The 13,263-nt window shown below is 44.4% G+C and overlaps 1 protein-coding gene across 1 annotated transcript; it reads right to left on the bottom strand.

The window, feature by feature from the left end:
* Window positions 1–1,058: 1,058 nt before the first annotated feature.
* LOC149320542 (uncharacterized) lies at window positions 1,059–9,344 on the bottom strand. Its single transcript, XM_089499861.1, has 5 exons — window positions 8,931–9,344; window positions 8,639–8,759; window positions 5,087–5,169; window positions 4,450–4,570; window positions 1,059–2,990 (listed from the first exon to the last, which is right to left on the bottom strand). Exons 1-5 carry the CDS (start codon window positions 9,342–9,344, stop codon window positions 1,225–1,227), a joined length of 2,505 nt encoding a protein of 834 aa, XP_089355987.1. The 3' UTR covers window positions 1,059–1,224.
* Between the last annotated feature and the right edge of the window lie 3,919 nt (window positions 9,345–13,263).

Raw genomic sequence — 13,263 nt, forward strand, 5'->3', positions numbered from 1 at the left:
TGGCGTCTCTCCTCTCGTGGCCTGTCTGGAGTCAGTAATGGGCTGGATGAGGGAAAACCGACTCAAGCTGAATCCAGAGAAAACGGAGGTACTTGTGATAGGTTCCCCTGGTCCGGGAATGGCGGTGGTTCCACCTGTCCTGAACGGGGTCACGCTCCCTGTGAAGGACTCCGTGCGCAGTCTGGGGGTGCTTCTTGACTCGTCCCTTCACCTGACTGCTCAGGTGAATGCGACGGTCAAGAGCACCTGTCATCAGCTTCGGCTTATTCGCCAGCTGCGCCCATATCTGGCCCAGAGGGACCTTGAAACTGTGGTACACGCCCTGGTAACCTCGAGACTGGATTTCTGCAATGGACTCTACATGGGGCAACCCTTATACCAAACCCGGAAGCTTCAAACGGTGCAGAACATGGCAGCCAGGCTGGTCACTGGTACGTCCAGGGCCAGCCATATAACACCGGTTTTAAAAGATCTCCATTGGCTGCCCATTCGCTTCCGGGCGCAATATAAGGTGTTGGTGATGACCTATAAAGCCCTAAATGGCCTGGGCCCAGGATACCTGAAGGACCGCCTCTCCCCGTACATTCCGCCCCGCATCCTCAGAACATCTGGGCAGCAACTACTTAGGGTTCCCGGGGCTAGGCTTGTCTCCACTTCTAGGATGACATTCTCCATCGCCGCCCCGGCCCTTTGGAATACGCTGCCCATAGAGCTCCTCTCGGCCGCCTCCCTGGCCCAATTCAAAAAGGACCTGAAGACCTTCCTTTTTGGCAACGCATTCCCCGACTAAGAGTCCTATGGACCTCCTTCCTCCTCACTGGCAAAAGGACTGGCTAACTTGGGGCTTTTTTGTTTTTATGGTAATTGTTTTTAATGGTGTGATATGTTTTTAATGTGTATTGTATTCTGGTTTTGGAAGATGTAAACCGCCCTGATCTGAGGAAGGGCGGTATATAAATAAAATTTTTATTTATTATTATTTATTTCATTGATGAAAAGTGAACTTTGTCTTCTAACTGAAATTTCCCACAGGAAGATACTGAAATTCTTTTCACATTCTTGACATTTAAATGGTGTCTCCCTGGTATGAGATAATTGATAAATAGCAATTTGTTCCTTCTGAATGAAATTCTTTCCACACTCCTAGCATTTTAATTGTTTGTCCTCTGTGTGATCTAATTGATGACGAGCAAGGCTACTCTTCTGAATGAAACTGTTTCTACCCTACAAGCATTTAAAGGGTTTCTCCCCTGTGTGAGTTACTTGATGGCGAGTGAGGCTTGTTTTACGAATGAAACTCTTGCCACACTCCAAGCATTTAAATGGTTTCTCCCCTGTATGAACTGCTTGATGAGAGGTGCAGTGGGCCTTCCGACTGAAACGTTTTCCGCATTCCAAGCATTCAAAAGGTTTCTCCCCTGTGTGAGTAAATTGATGAAGAGCAAGGTTACTCTTCCCACTGAAACTCTTTCCACACTCCAAGCATTTAAAGGGTTTCTCCCCTGTATGAGTCATCTCATGACGTGAGAGGTTTGACTTCCGACTGAACATCTTTCCACACACCAAGCATTTAAATTGTTTCTCCCCTGTATGATCTAATTCATGACGAGCAAGGTTATTCTTACAACTGAAACTCATTCCACATTCCAAGCATTCAAAGGGTTTCTCCCCTGTGTGTGTTAATTGATGACGAGCAAGTTTACTCTTCCAACTGAAACTCTTTCCACACTCCAAGCATTCAAAGGGTTTCTCCCCTGTGTGAGTTAATTGATGACAAGCAAGTTTACTCTTCCAACTGAAACTCTTTCCACACTCCAAGCATTCAAAGGGTTTTTCCCCTGTGTGAGTTAATTGATGACAAGCAAGTTTACTCTTCCAACTGAAACTCATTCCACATTCCAAGCATTCAAAGGGTTTCTCCCCTGTGTGAGTTAATTGATGACGAGCAAGTTTACTCTTCCAACTGAAACTCTTTCCACACTCCAAGCATTCAAAGGGTTTCTCCCCTGTATGGTCTAATTGATGATGAGCAATGCTACTCTTCTTATTGAAACTCTTTCCACATTGGAAGCTCTTAAATGGTTTCTTCCCTGTGTGAGTTAATTGGTGACTTGTGAAACCTGACTTCCAACTGAACCTTTTTCCACATTGCAAGCACTGAAATGGTTTCTCTCCAGTGTGATTTGCTTGATGAAAAAAAAGGTGATCCTTTCGACTGAATTTCTTTCCACATTCTAGGCATTTAAATGGTTTCTCCCCTGTGTGAACTGCTTGATGAGAAGTAAGGTGGGCCTTCCGACTGAACCTCTTTCCACATTCCAGGCATTTAAAGGGTTTCTCCCTTGTGTGGATTCTTTGATGACATAAGAGGTGTTCCTTTCGACTGAATTTCTTTCCACATTCCAAGCATTTAAATAGTTTCTCCCCTGTGTGAATTGCTTGATGATAAATGAGGCTTGCAATCCAGCCGAAAGTCTTTCTATATGCTATGTATTTAAATGGCTTCTCTGCTGTGTGAATTGCTTGATGAGAAGCCAGGTGTTCATTTCGACTGAATTTCTTTCCACATTCCAGGCATTTAAATAGGTTTATCTTCTTCCTGAAGCTCTTTCCACATTCCAAGCACTTCCAAGGTTTCTTACCTGTATGTTCTGCTTCATGGCAAGCCTGGTGTGTTTTCTGCCATGGGCACTTTCTACACTCCAAACCTATTAATGAATTCTTCCTCGAGTGCAATTTTTTGTGTGACATAAACTGTGTCCTCCATCTGAAACATTTGACACATTTCCAACATTTAAATGGTTTCTCTGTTATTTGAGAGGTTTTGTGTGAAATTGGTTTTTCCCCATAACTACTCTCACCATCTTTATAAAGTTGTTTCCCTATGTGTGTTCTCCTGTGAAGATTAAGGCTTGCTTTACAACTGAAGCTTCTCCCACAAACAAGACAAAAACATTCACTTCCTTTTTCATTTCCATTCACATCGCCACCTAGAAATGAGAAAAATATGAGATCAAAACATAAAAGAGGACAAAAAAATTGAAATAAAAACAACTGCCTAACAGACATTATTGTGAGTGGGCTACTGGAAAGACAAACGAGACTCAAAAGTTTCCCCATTGGCATTCCTGGGGAGCCTTTGGCAGAGACTAGCCAAGGTAGGAACCTCTTTGAAAGAGCTCCTAGTTACTTGCATCCATGAAAGCATGAACCCCCTCTCTCTTAATCATGCTTAACTGGGTTTGCTGCTAGATATTTCACCTTAAAAATACCGAAGAAGGGGGACAGCATTGTGTTGCACACTTGCTACAGCCAATCCTCAATAAATAATGCCTATTATTATGGAAATCATCCATATTAGGAGAGGGGAAGGGAGCTTAACATGTTTAGCTTGGAGAAGAGAAGGTTAAAAAGTGAAGTTTTCCTGCCGCTTCAGAGTCTAGGACCTAGAGCAATGGAGGCAAGCTCCAGGAAAAGAGATTCCACCTCGACATTAGAAAGAACTTCCTGAGAGTAAGGGCTGTTTGGCAGTGGAACACAGTCCTTTGAAGAGTGGTGCAGTCTCCTTCTTTGAAGGATTTTAAAGTGAGGCAGGGTGGTCATCTGTTGGGGATGCTCTGATTGTGTATTCCTGCATGGCAGAAGGGTGTTAGACTGGATGGCCTTTGAGATCTCTTCCAACACTATGATGCTATGAATGAGGCACAAGGCAGCTTATAACATATTTAAAAAGAATATGCATTAAAATTATACAAAAGTGTTGATAAATTTAAAAAGTAAAAAGTAAACAATTACTCAGTGTAAAAACATAAAACTTTAAAAATATTAATATTCTGTTAGAATATTGTCCCTTTAACAACTAAAGAAAAATATTTTGAGTGGCAAGTGACACATATTCTATGGGACAGCCACAAACAGTTGATTCTGAGCACATGGCATCATGCAAAGTTGCTGCAGGGTTGACTCATGCTATGTGGCCCAGAGTAATAACTCAGAGCCAACACTCTATAAGTGGAACAAGGGACAGGTCACATGGGGGTAGTTGTGGTTTGTTTGGAGCAGTTGAAGTAACAGTAGTTGATCTAGAGAGTTGTTGTTGTTGTTGTTGTTATTATTGGAGTTGTAAAGTCAGTGTATGTAAATATTGTATTGTATTGTATACATTGCAACTGAAGATAAAAGCCTTCAGAACTTTGGATGAATTAATTGACTGTGAGTCGCCTTCTTGTGTGTGTGAAAAGTGGTCAGTGCATTGCCAATACCAATAGCTGGGGGTATTGGCTGCATCTGGATGACTTGCACCCAGCCTGCACCAGGAGTTGGTTTTTCCCCTTGCCAACATATTAATTAAAAGACAAACATGAATAACAGCTACCAACAACATTACCAGCCCACCCCGTCTCCTTAAACAAGCAAATTTAATCTAGTATGAGGAGAAGGGAGTCTTACCCAGAGAGGCAACAATCTTCAAATTCTCCCCCATGACTTCCCTATGCAGGGCTCTCTGATCTGGATCCAGAAAGTCCCACTCCTCCTCGCTGAAATACACAGCCACTTCCTCAAAGGTCACCTAAAAAAAAGATACCCATCAACCAAACATACTGAAGACCATCAAGAAAGAAACTGAAGTAGGTTAGGGTTGATGAATACAATTTAATTTAATGGAGCAGTCACTATAGTGAACAACTTTGGTGCGGTACAGAGCTGCCTCACTTTGCTGCACAGCACAACTACGCAAAAAAGGACCACTAAAAAGCGACTCCTTCTTGTGCTGCCCCAAACATCTGGCAGCGGTGTATGTCGCTGCTGCGCAGCTTCCATCTGGAGGCCGCGCAGCAGTGATGTCATTGCTATGCACACTGTCGATTCGGCGCCACGCAGCGAGGACTCCCTCATCACTTGTGAGGGGAGTGTGGGCGGGGTGCCCCTTGCACGTGATGAGGGCCTCCTTCGGAGCCCATCTGTACCAGGCCTTTGACTAAAAAAATGGAAAAGGGGTGGTTCTGCCTGGCCTGAAGAGAGAAACAGGGACCCAGGGCACCCAGCCTGACCCATTCCTGACCCTTCCAGAGAATTTGGCCCATACCTGATCCAGGTACACAGGTGTGCTCAGTGCATCAAAAGGAAGAGGGAAGCTGGGATCTATTGGCAATGGTTGTGTTTCGTTGCCTGGAGGGAAAGAAAAGGTTGAACTGTTCCTCTGCTTCTGACTTATGTGTTTTCCTATTCATGCAAACAAGGAAAATCACTAATAGGGTGGAGATATTTTAGAGACTTAGAATGATCTAGAGGTTGATCAGAGAACAAGAAATTATTATTATTTATTATAATCTTTATTTAGATAGCACCATCACTATTTCATAGAATCATAGAGTTGAAAGAGACCGCAAGGGCCATCCAGTCCAACCCCCTGCCATGCAGGTAATCTAAATCAAAGCATACCCAACAGATGGCCATTCAGCCTCTGTTTAAAGACCTCTAAGGAAGGAGATTCCACTACACTCCGAGGGAATATGTTCCACTGCTGAACAGCCTTTACTTTCTGGAAGTTCCTCCTAATATTGAGCTGGAATCTCTTTTCCTGCAGCTTCCATCCATTGTTCCATATTCTAGTCTCTGGAGCAGCATAAAACAAGTTTGCTCCCTCCTCAAAATGACATCCCTTCAAGTATTTAAACAGGGCTATCATATCACCTCTTAACCTTCTCTTCTCCTGGCTAAACATCCCCAGCTCCCTAAGTCTTTCCTCATAGGGCATGGTTTCAAGACCCTTCACCATTTTAGTCGCCCTCCTTTGGACATGCTCCAGTTTCTCAATGTCCTTTTTCAATTGTGGTGCCCAGAATTGGAGACAGTATTCCAGGTGGGGCCTGACCAAAGCAGAATAGAGTGGAACTATTATTTCCCTTGATCTAGACACTATACTTTTATTGATGCAGCCTAAAATCACATTGGCCTTGTTAGCTGTCACATCGCACTGTTGATTCATGTTCAATTTGTGGTCTACTTGGACTCCCAGATCCCTTTCACACGTAGTTTAATTCAGCCAGGTGTCCCCCATCCTATATCTGTGCATTTCATGTTCCATCCTAAGTGCAGTACCTTACATTTCTCCTTGTTGAAGTTCATTTTGTTAGCTTTGGCCCAGCTTTCTAGTCTATACATTTTGAATTTTGATCCTGTCCTCTGGAGTATTAGCTGTTCCTCCTAATTTGGTGTCATCTGCAAATTTGATAAGTATGCCCCCAATTTTGTCCTCCAAGTCATTAATAAAGATGTTGAATAGCACTGGGCCCAGGACAGACCCTGTGGGACTCCACTGGTCACTTCTCTCCAGGATGAAAAAGAGCCATTGTTGAGCACCCTTTGACTTTGGCCGGTCAACCATTTACAAATCCATGTAACAGTTACCTTGTCTAGCCCACATTTTACAAGCTTGTTTGCAAGAATTTCATGGGGAACCTTGTCAAAGGCCTTACTGAAATCAAGATATACTATATCCACAGCATTCCCTTCATCTAACAAGCTGGTAATTATATATATATATATATATATATATATATATATGAGAGAGATCAGATTTGTCTGGCATGACTTGTTTTTCTGAAACCCACGTTGACTTTTTGTGATTATGGCACTGCTTTCTAGATATTCACAGACTCTCTGTTTAATGATCTGCTCTAGGATCTTTCCTGATATTGATGTCAGACTAACTGGACGATAATTGTTGGGATCCTCTTTTTCCCCCTTTTTGAAGATGGGGACAACGTTTGCCCTCCTCCAGTCTGCTGGGACTTTTCCTGTTCTCCAGGACTTCTCAAAGATTATTGCCAATGGCTCCGATATTACATTTGCCAGTTCTTTTAATACCTTTGGATGTAGTTCATCTGGTCCTGGAGATTTCATAGAATCATAGATTCTATGATTTATATTCTTTTAGATTAACCTGATATTCTTGTACTATCTCTTTATTTATTCTGTGCTGAGATTCTCCTATTCTGTCCTCTGCTCCATTATCCTCAGGTTGAGCACCCTTTGCCTTTTCTGAAAACACTGAGGCAAAGAAGGTGTTGAGTAATTCTGCCTTTTCTCTGTTTCCTGTCAGCATACTGCCATCTTCTCTACGCAGTGGCCCTACCATTTCCTTCTTCTTCATTTTGCTTTAGACAAAATAGGCCCTTTTTATTGTTCTTGAGCTCCCTCTGGCAAGCCTGAATTCATTCTGGACTTTAGCTTTTCTGACATTACCCCTACACATGCTCGCTATTTGTTTGAATTCCTCTTTGGTTATTTCCCTATTTTTTATACATGTCCCGTTTCAAACTTAGCTCAGTTGAAAGTTCATTAGTCATCCATCCAGGTTTCTTGAGACACCTCTCATTTTTCTTCCTCATTGGAACTGCTTTAATTTGTGCCTTCAGTATCTCCCTTTTGAGAAACTCCCATCCGTCTTGAATTCCCTTCTCTTTTAGTACAGTGAGCCCTTGGCTTACGTGGGGGATCCATTCTGCCCCCCCCCCCCGTGTAAGCCGAATAGCGTGTAAGCTCAAGTCCCATTCGACTGAATGGGGCTCACGGCGCGGGAGTATGCACGTCATGGGCGCGTGCGCCATTTCTTCTCCAGTTGCGCAGCTTCCGCATAAGCAGGAAGCTGCATATGGCGCGCCCACCTACCGTGTGGGTGCACTGTATACCTGACCATGGGATCACCCCCAGTATTTCTCTAAGTTTATTAAAAGAACAGGAAATGGTTATAAACAAAAATTATGTAAACAAAATTATGGGAAGACTTCAGAAATATATGGCAAGGTAGACTGACTCCCAAAGCAAATTTCAGGGAAGCCCTCAGAAGGGCAAAATATCACTGAGGCCTCATTGGCATTTTCTGGGAATCAATGTCCAGCTTGGGTAGAGAGGTTTCTTTGACTCTAGCGCTTGGCAATAAATACATTGCAAGTCCCAGGCTCTTCCAACACAGAAAGCGAGTAAAAGCTGAGGACTGCCAGGTTATCAGTCTTCAGAAACAGCCCTTCAGCTGCCCTTGTGCAGATTTACGTACATGCAATAAAATTTAAAAAAAAATGTATTTCCCGTCACAATTTTTCAATTGAAAATGTTTGGATTTAAGATAATAATAGCAATAGCATGTACACTAGCAATAGCAAATACATTCCCTCCTCCATTTTCACAGACTTAAAATCCGTGTCCCTCACAGGTGGCAATCGTAGGAGGACAAAATGGTGTGTGTGTGTGTACTACTATTACAGTCAATGGGGCTTGAATATAAGTGATTTTCCATTTTTGCAGGGGTGGTGGTGTCCAAAACAGAGCCCCCACGAAAAATGAGGTGCAACTGTACATTTCTATACTGCTTACCGGTGTACTAAGCAGTTTACAAAATGTAAGCTAATTGCCCTCAACAAGCTGGGTACTCATTTTAGCAACCTATGGAAGGATGCAAGGTTGAGTTGACCTACAGAGGAAGCTCCTGGCTGGTATTGAATTCACAACCTTGTGGTTTATGAGTAATTGGCTGCAGTATAGACATTTAAATACTATACCACCAGGTAATAATAATAATAATAATAATAATAATAATAAATTTAAGATAGGGGAATATTTTTGTCTGATTCTTTACCCATTATGGTGGTGCTCCTCTCTTCTCGCTGCACCATCCACTTGGATTGCACTGTCTTCCCAGAGTCTGAGAGAGCCTTCTCTGCCACAGGAAGATCACCAGCCTCTTCTACAATGAGATCCTTGGGAGGAAAAGAACAGCAAGTGTCACAAAGATAATGACCAGCAAAGATAAAAGATCTGGAGGGCGTTTGGATCTTCTTTCCATGATGATTTCCCGAAAATACTGAGCAGTAGATGAGACTGGAGGCTTACAATATCTTTGAAATTCCTAGGATAAAACTCTTTCTCACCTGCTGCTTTTTCTGCTTCTTCTCCTCTGCCTGGCTCAGGAGGAAACCTTCGGCCAGAGCCACCGCTTGGGAACTGGTCTCTGCCCTACATTCCCTGACCCAGGCTGCCATCTCTGGGGGAAGGACGGCCAGGAACTGCTCCAGGATCACCAGGTCCAGGATCTGGGCTTTGGTATGTCTCTCTGGCTGCAGCCACTGATGGCAAAGAGCATGGAGTTGGCTGCAAACCTCTCGGGGACTGTCAGCTTCCTTGTAGCAGAACTGCTTAAAATGCTCCCGCTGTACCTCTGAATGGGACGTAACTTCTGTCAGGCTCTTCTGTGTTGATGCTCTGCAGAATTCCCAAATGCTCCCAGCTGGAAGGCATGGCAGGCCTTTCCCTAACTCAGGTCCAGCTGAGTCTTGCTTTTCCATCTTCGACTGGTGCGCCTAGACAGGTTCCAAAATGGCCAAAGAGGCTCTTCCTCCTGCTGCCAGATCCTCACTCAAGGCAAAAGACTGGGAGACCATTCCTAGAAAGGAAAAATGTTTCATGAATGAGGCATGGTGAATGCTCTCTTGAGGTAGAGATGATTAATGCCCAGTTTTACTCTTGACATTTGCTCCTTTCCTCCTTTGTATAGAAGACCAACACCAGCAGTGAAGGAACAGCTAGAGGAGATGTCCTTTCCTTCTGGGTCAGACAGAAACCTTGAAACTAACCATAAGCCAAACGTTTTGAATCCATCCAAGAGCTGTGTCACCATCAACTCATTCCCCAATCTCTCTGCTTGCCCTTGTGTGTTATTATCAGGCCTCCCTTTAAAAGTCCTCCTCTTCATTTATTATTTGTAAAGTATTATTTATCTATCAATCTCTATGGCTACAGGGAAAAAAACAATGCTTCTTTATAGTCATTCCACAGGATGAAGGCAAAACATTTTGGTGCCTGAGGCAAAGTACAAGATGGCCCCCTCTTTGCCCAGAGCACAAGATGGAGGATGATTTCCTGCATGGCAGAATGGGGTTGGACTGGATGGCCCTTGCGGTCTCTTCCAACTCTATGATTCTATGATGGGCTTTAGTCCTCCAAAGAAAGAAAAGGGAGGAGGGAGAGGGACCCTTCTTTGCCTTTTTCAGCCTCACAACTGAATCAAATTCTATTCAATAATAATAATAATTCATTTGTGCCATTCATTTCTCCCCACAATGGACCCCAATTTGGCTAACAAAATATTTAAAACAATTTAAAATTTAAACAAATTAAATTCCTTTCCTTTAGCAGAGTTAAGGAGAAAGGCATGACTTTGAGATGAACTGCTTCCAAACATCAGCACCAACTGAACACAGTAAAAATTCAGAGGAGGAGTGGGAGAGGAAAGAAGAAAGGAAGGAAGGAAGGAAGGAAGGAAGGAAGAAAGAAAGAAAGAAAGAAAGAAAGAAAGGGGAACCCGTCCTTTTCACCTTCTTCTTCTTTATCTGAAGACGGAGGAGCAGATTTACCATTTAAAGAGGCTCAGGAGATCCTAAAGAGCAGCCAGGCTCCTTCTCTCTCCAGGAGGCTCCCCTTCCCTTCCCTCCTGGGCTCCCAAGGGCTGCCTTTCCCTGGGAAGATTTGCACTCAGGACAGCAATTGGCTATGGAGGAAGAGCAATCTTTTCCCTCCTCCTCCTCCTCCTCTACCTTTCTTGCATCCTCTCTAGGAATCCATTCCCTTCATTTTAACCCTGGCAAAACCAAACAACTCTCTCTTCCCCATGGAATCCAGGATCTCTCATCCTTTTGCTTCCCGTGTGTGTGTGTTTTAAAACACTTGTTACATTTCCAGGTGGACCTCACTTTAACAAAGCCACTCACACAAATGAGCCTCTCCCTCCCCCCCAAAAAAACCAACCCTCCTCTTCCTCTGTCCAGCTGGAGGTCTTTTCAGCTGCATCTGAATGTATGGTGACCAAGGAGGGATGGAGAAACACAGGCTTTCCATGTGTAGGCTTGCCATAACCCGGCTGCCGCCGTGAAATTCACGGATTGGAGGGTTTAAAACGTTTCCCGCCCGTTTTGCCCTTTCAATCCCGGGTTCCTGCTGACTCCAGGCCAGATTTTATCAATCTCCAGTCAAGACTTTTGACTGACAAGCTCTGCCTGCCTGAAAGAAGGCAGGATTGGCTCCTTCCCCCCATGTGACCCCCTTAGTCACGCCTCCTCCTCCTCCTCCTCTTCAGCCAAGATGGCTGCCTCCAGGGAGAAGGAGAAGGAGCATGGCGGGGGGGGGGGTCTCCTGGTGTGGCAGCCTCCCTTGTCCCCCAGCCTCCCTCCTCCTCCTCCTCCTCCTCTGTCACCAAGGGCTCAGCACAAAGGCAAAAGGCAAGGAGGCAGGCACCAGGGACTCCCTTTAATGTTCATTGCTTTGGCTTTCTTTCCTGCTCCTCCTCCTCCTCCTCCTTTGGGGCTTCTCTCTGCTGTGGCTGTGGCTTCTGGGGGAGAGGAGAAAAGGGGAAGGAGGAGGGAGAAAAAGCCCCACGCCAGTCGGTCTCCAACATCTAAGCCAGCCTCCTCTTCCTCTTCTTCCCCCTTCTTCTTTCCTTTCCTCCTCCTCTTCCTCCCCTCTTCCTCCTCTTCTGTTGTTATTGTGTGCCCTCAACTCCTTTCTGACTTATGGCAACCCTGCAGAGTTCCCTTGGCATAGTTTCTTCAAAGGAGGGGAGGATTGCCTTTACTTTCTCCTAAGAAGAGGCTGAGAGAGTGTAACTTGCCCAAGGTCTCCCCCTGGGTTTGCGGGGCCATTCTGGCTCCCCCAGTTCTCTAGCCACCAAGCCAGCCCCCTCTTCTTCCCCCTTCTTCTTTTCTTTCCTCCTCTTCCTCCTCTTCTGTTGTTATTGTGTGCCCTCAACTCCTTTCTGACTTATGGCAACCCTGCAGAGTTCCCTTGGCATAGTTTCTTCAAAGGAGGGGAGGATTGCCTTTACTTTCTCCTAAGAAGAGGCTGAGAGAGTGTAACTTGCCCAAGGTCTCCCACTGGGTTTGCGGGGCCATTCTGGCTCCCCCAGTTCTCTAGCCACCAAGCCAGCCCCCTCTTCTTCCCCCTTCTTCTTTTCTTTCCTCCTCTTCCTCCTCTTCTGTTGTTATTGTGTGCCCTCAACTCCTTTCTGACTTACGGCAACCCAGCCTGGATGTGGAAATTGTAGTTTGCAGAAGGGCTGTGGCACCAGAGACTTATAACTGAAAAGCACTTTGAATTGTGTCTGGAAACAGACCATAATAAGGCAAACCTATCCTGGGGTTTCTTGGCAAGATGTTATTCTGAAGAGGTTTGCTGCCTGACCTATCGTCTCTCCTTGAGGCTGAGAGAGTGGAGAGTAGGACTTGCCCATAATTAATTCCAACCTTTTGGAGCTTCTAGTATTGTCATTATGATTCTTCACATGGTCTACCTTTTAAGGATTACACTTATCAACCATGTTCACACATATTAAAACATTCTATGCTAACAAATTGGACACACAAGTACAGTAACAGCCAAAACCTACTATGCAGTGATACCTGTATAGTACCAACCAAAATGCACAAAATATATCATGCAAGCTTTCAAAGCTCCACTGACATCTTCATCAGGCAAAAGCGTTAAAAATCCAACAGAAGCAAGAAAGAAAGCAAGAAAAAATGATAGTGTAAATGTGCTATGTGTGTGTGTTTTGGAATTGGGTGTGTGTGTGTGGCCAGAAAGGGAATTACATTCCTGACATCTGTCCAGGAATAATGTCAAAATGTCCTCCATTTTGATCATGCCTAAGAAACATGCATTTAGATTAACATTTTTAAAAAATCACCAATTTTTTCACATGTCCTCCATTTTTAGAAATGTCCTACATTTGAAAATGTTATCCTACACTTGTCCCGCTTTGGAGGTCCTGACTTATGGCAACCTTATCCATGTGAAACTGCAGCATCAGCCCCTCTGCAGGAAGCAAGGCTAAAAAGCTGGAGCTTGGAAAGAAGGAGAGTTTACTATGGGGGAAGTCTTCCATTGCTGGGTTTGCAAAGTCAATGGTAGCTCCCTCCAGAATCCCTGACTAGTGGAGCTCCTGTGAAGGGCAAATCGGAGCTTGTGTCCGCACTGCAGAAACAATCCAGTTCGGGAAATATCCAGGGTAACTGTTGGTTTTGGTTGAATCCAATCCCGCCCCACTTTAACTGCCATGGCTCCGTGCTATGGAATTCTGGGATCAGTAATTTGACTTATGGGAGACAAAGTCCAGAAGATAGATTTTCAGTTCCATTATTGTCAGCTGCCTTTGAGCTGGACTCATGGCGACCCTATGATGATGTCTCCCAGCCTCTCCCTCTCTGCTGGGTC

The sequence above is a fragment of the Sceloporus occidentalis genome, unplaced genomic scaffold, assembly GCF_023333645.1.
Source record: "Sceloporus occidentalis isolate IW3139 unplaced genomic scaffold, rSceOcc1.0.p SCAF_1, whole genome shotgun sequence".
NCBI classification, from domain to species: Eukaryota; Metazoa; Chordata; class Lepidosauria; order Squamata; family Phrynosomatidae; genus Sceloporus; species Sceloporus occidentalis.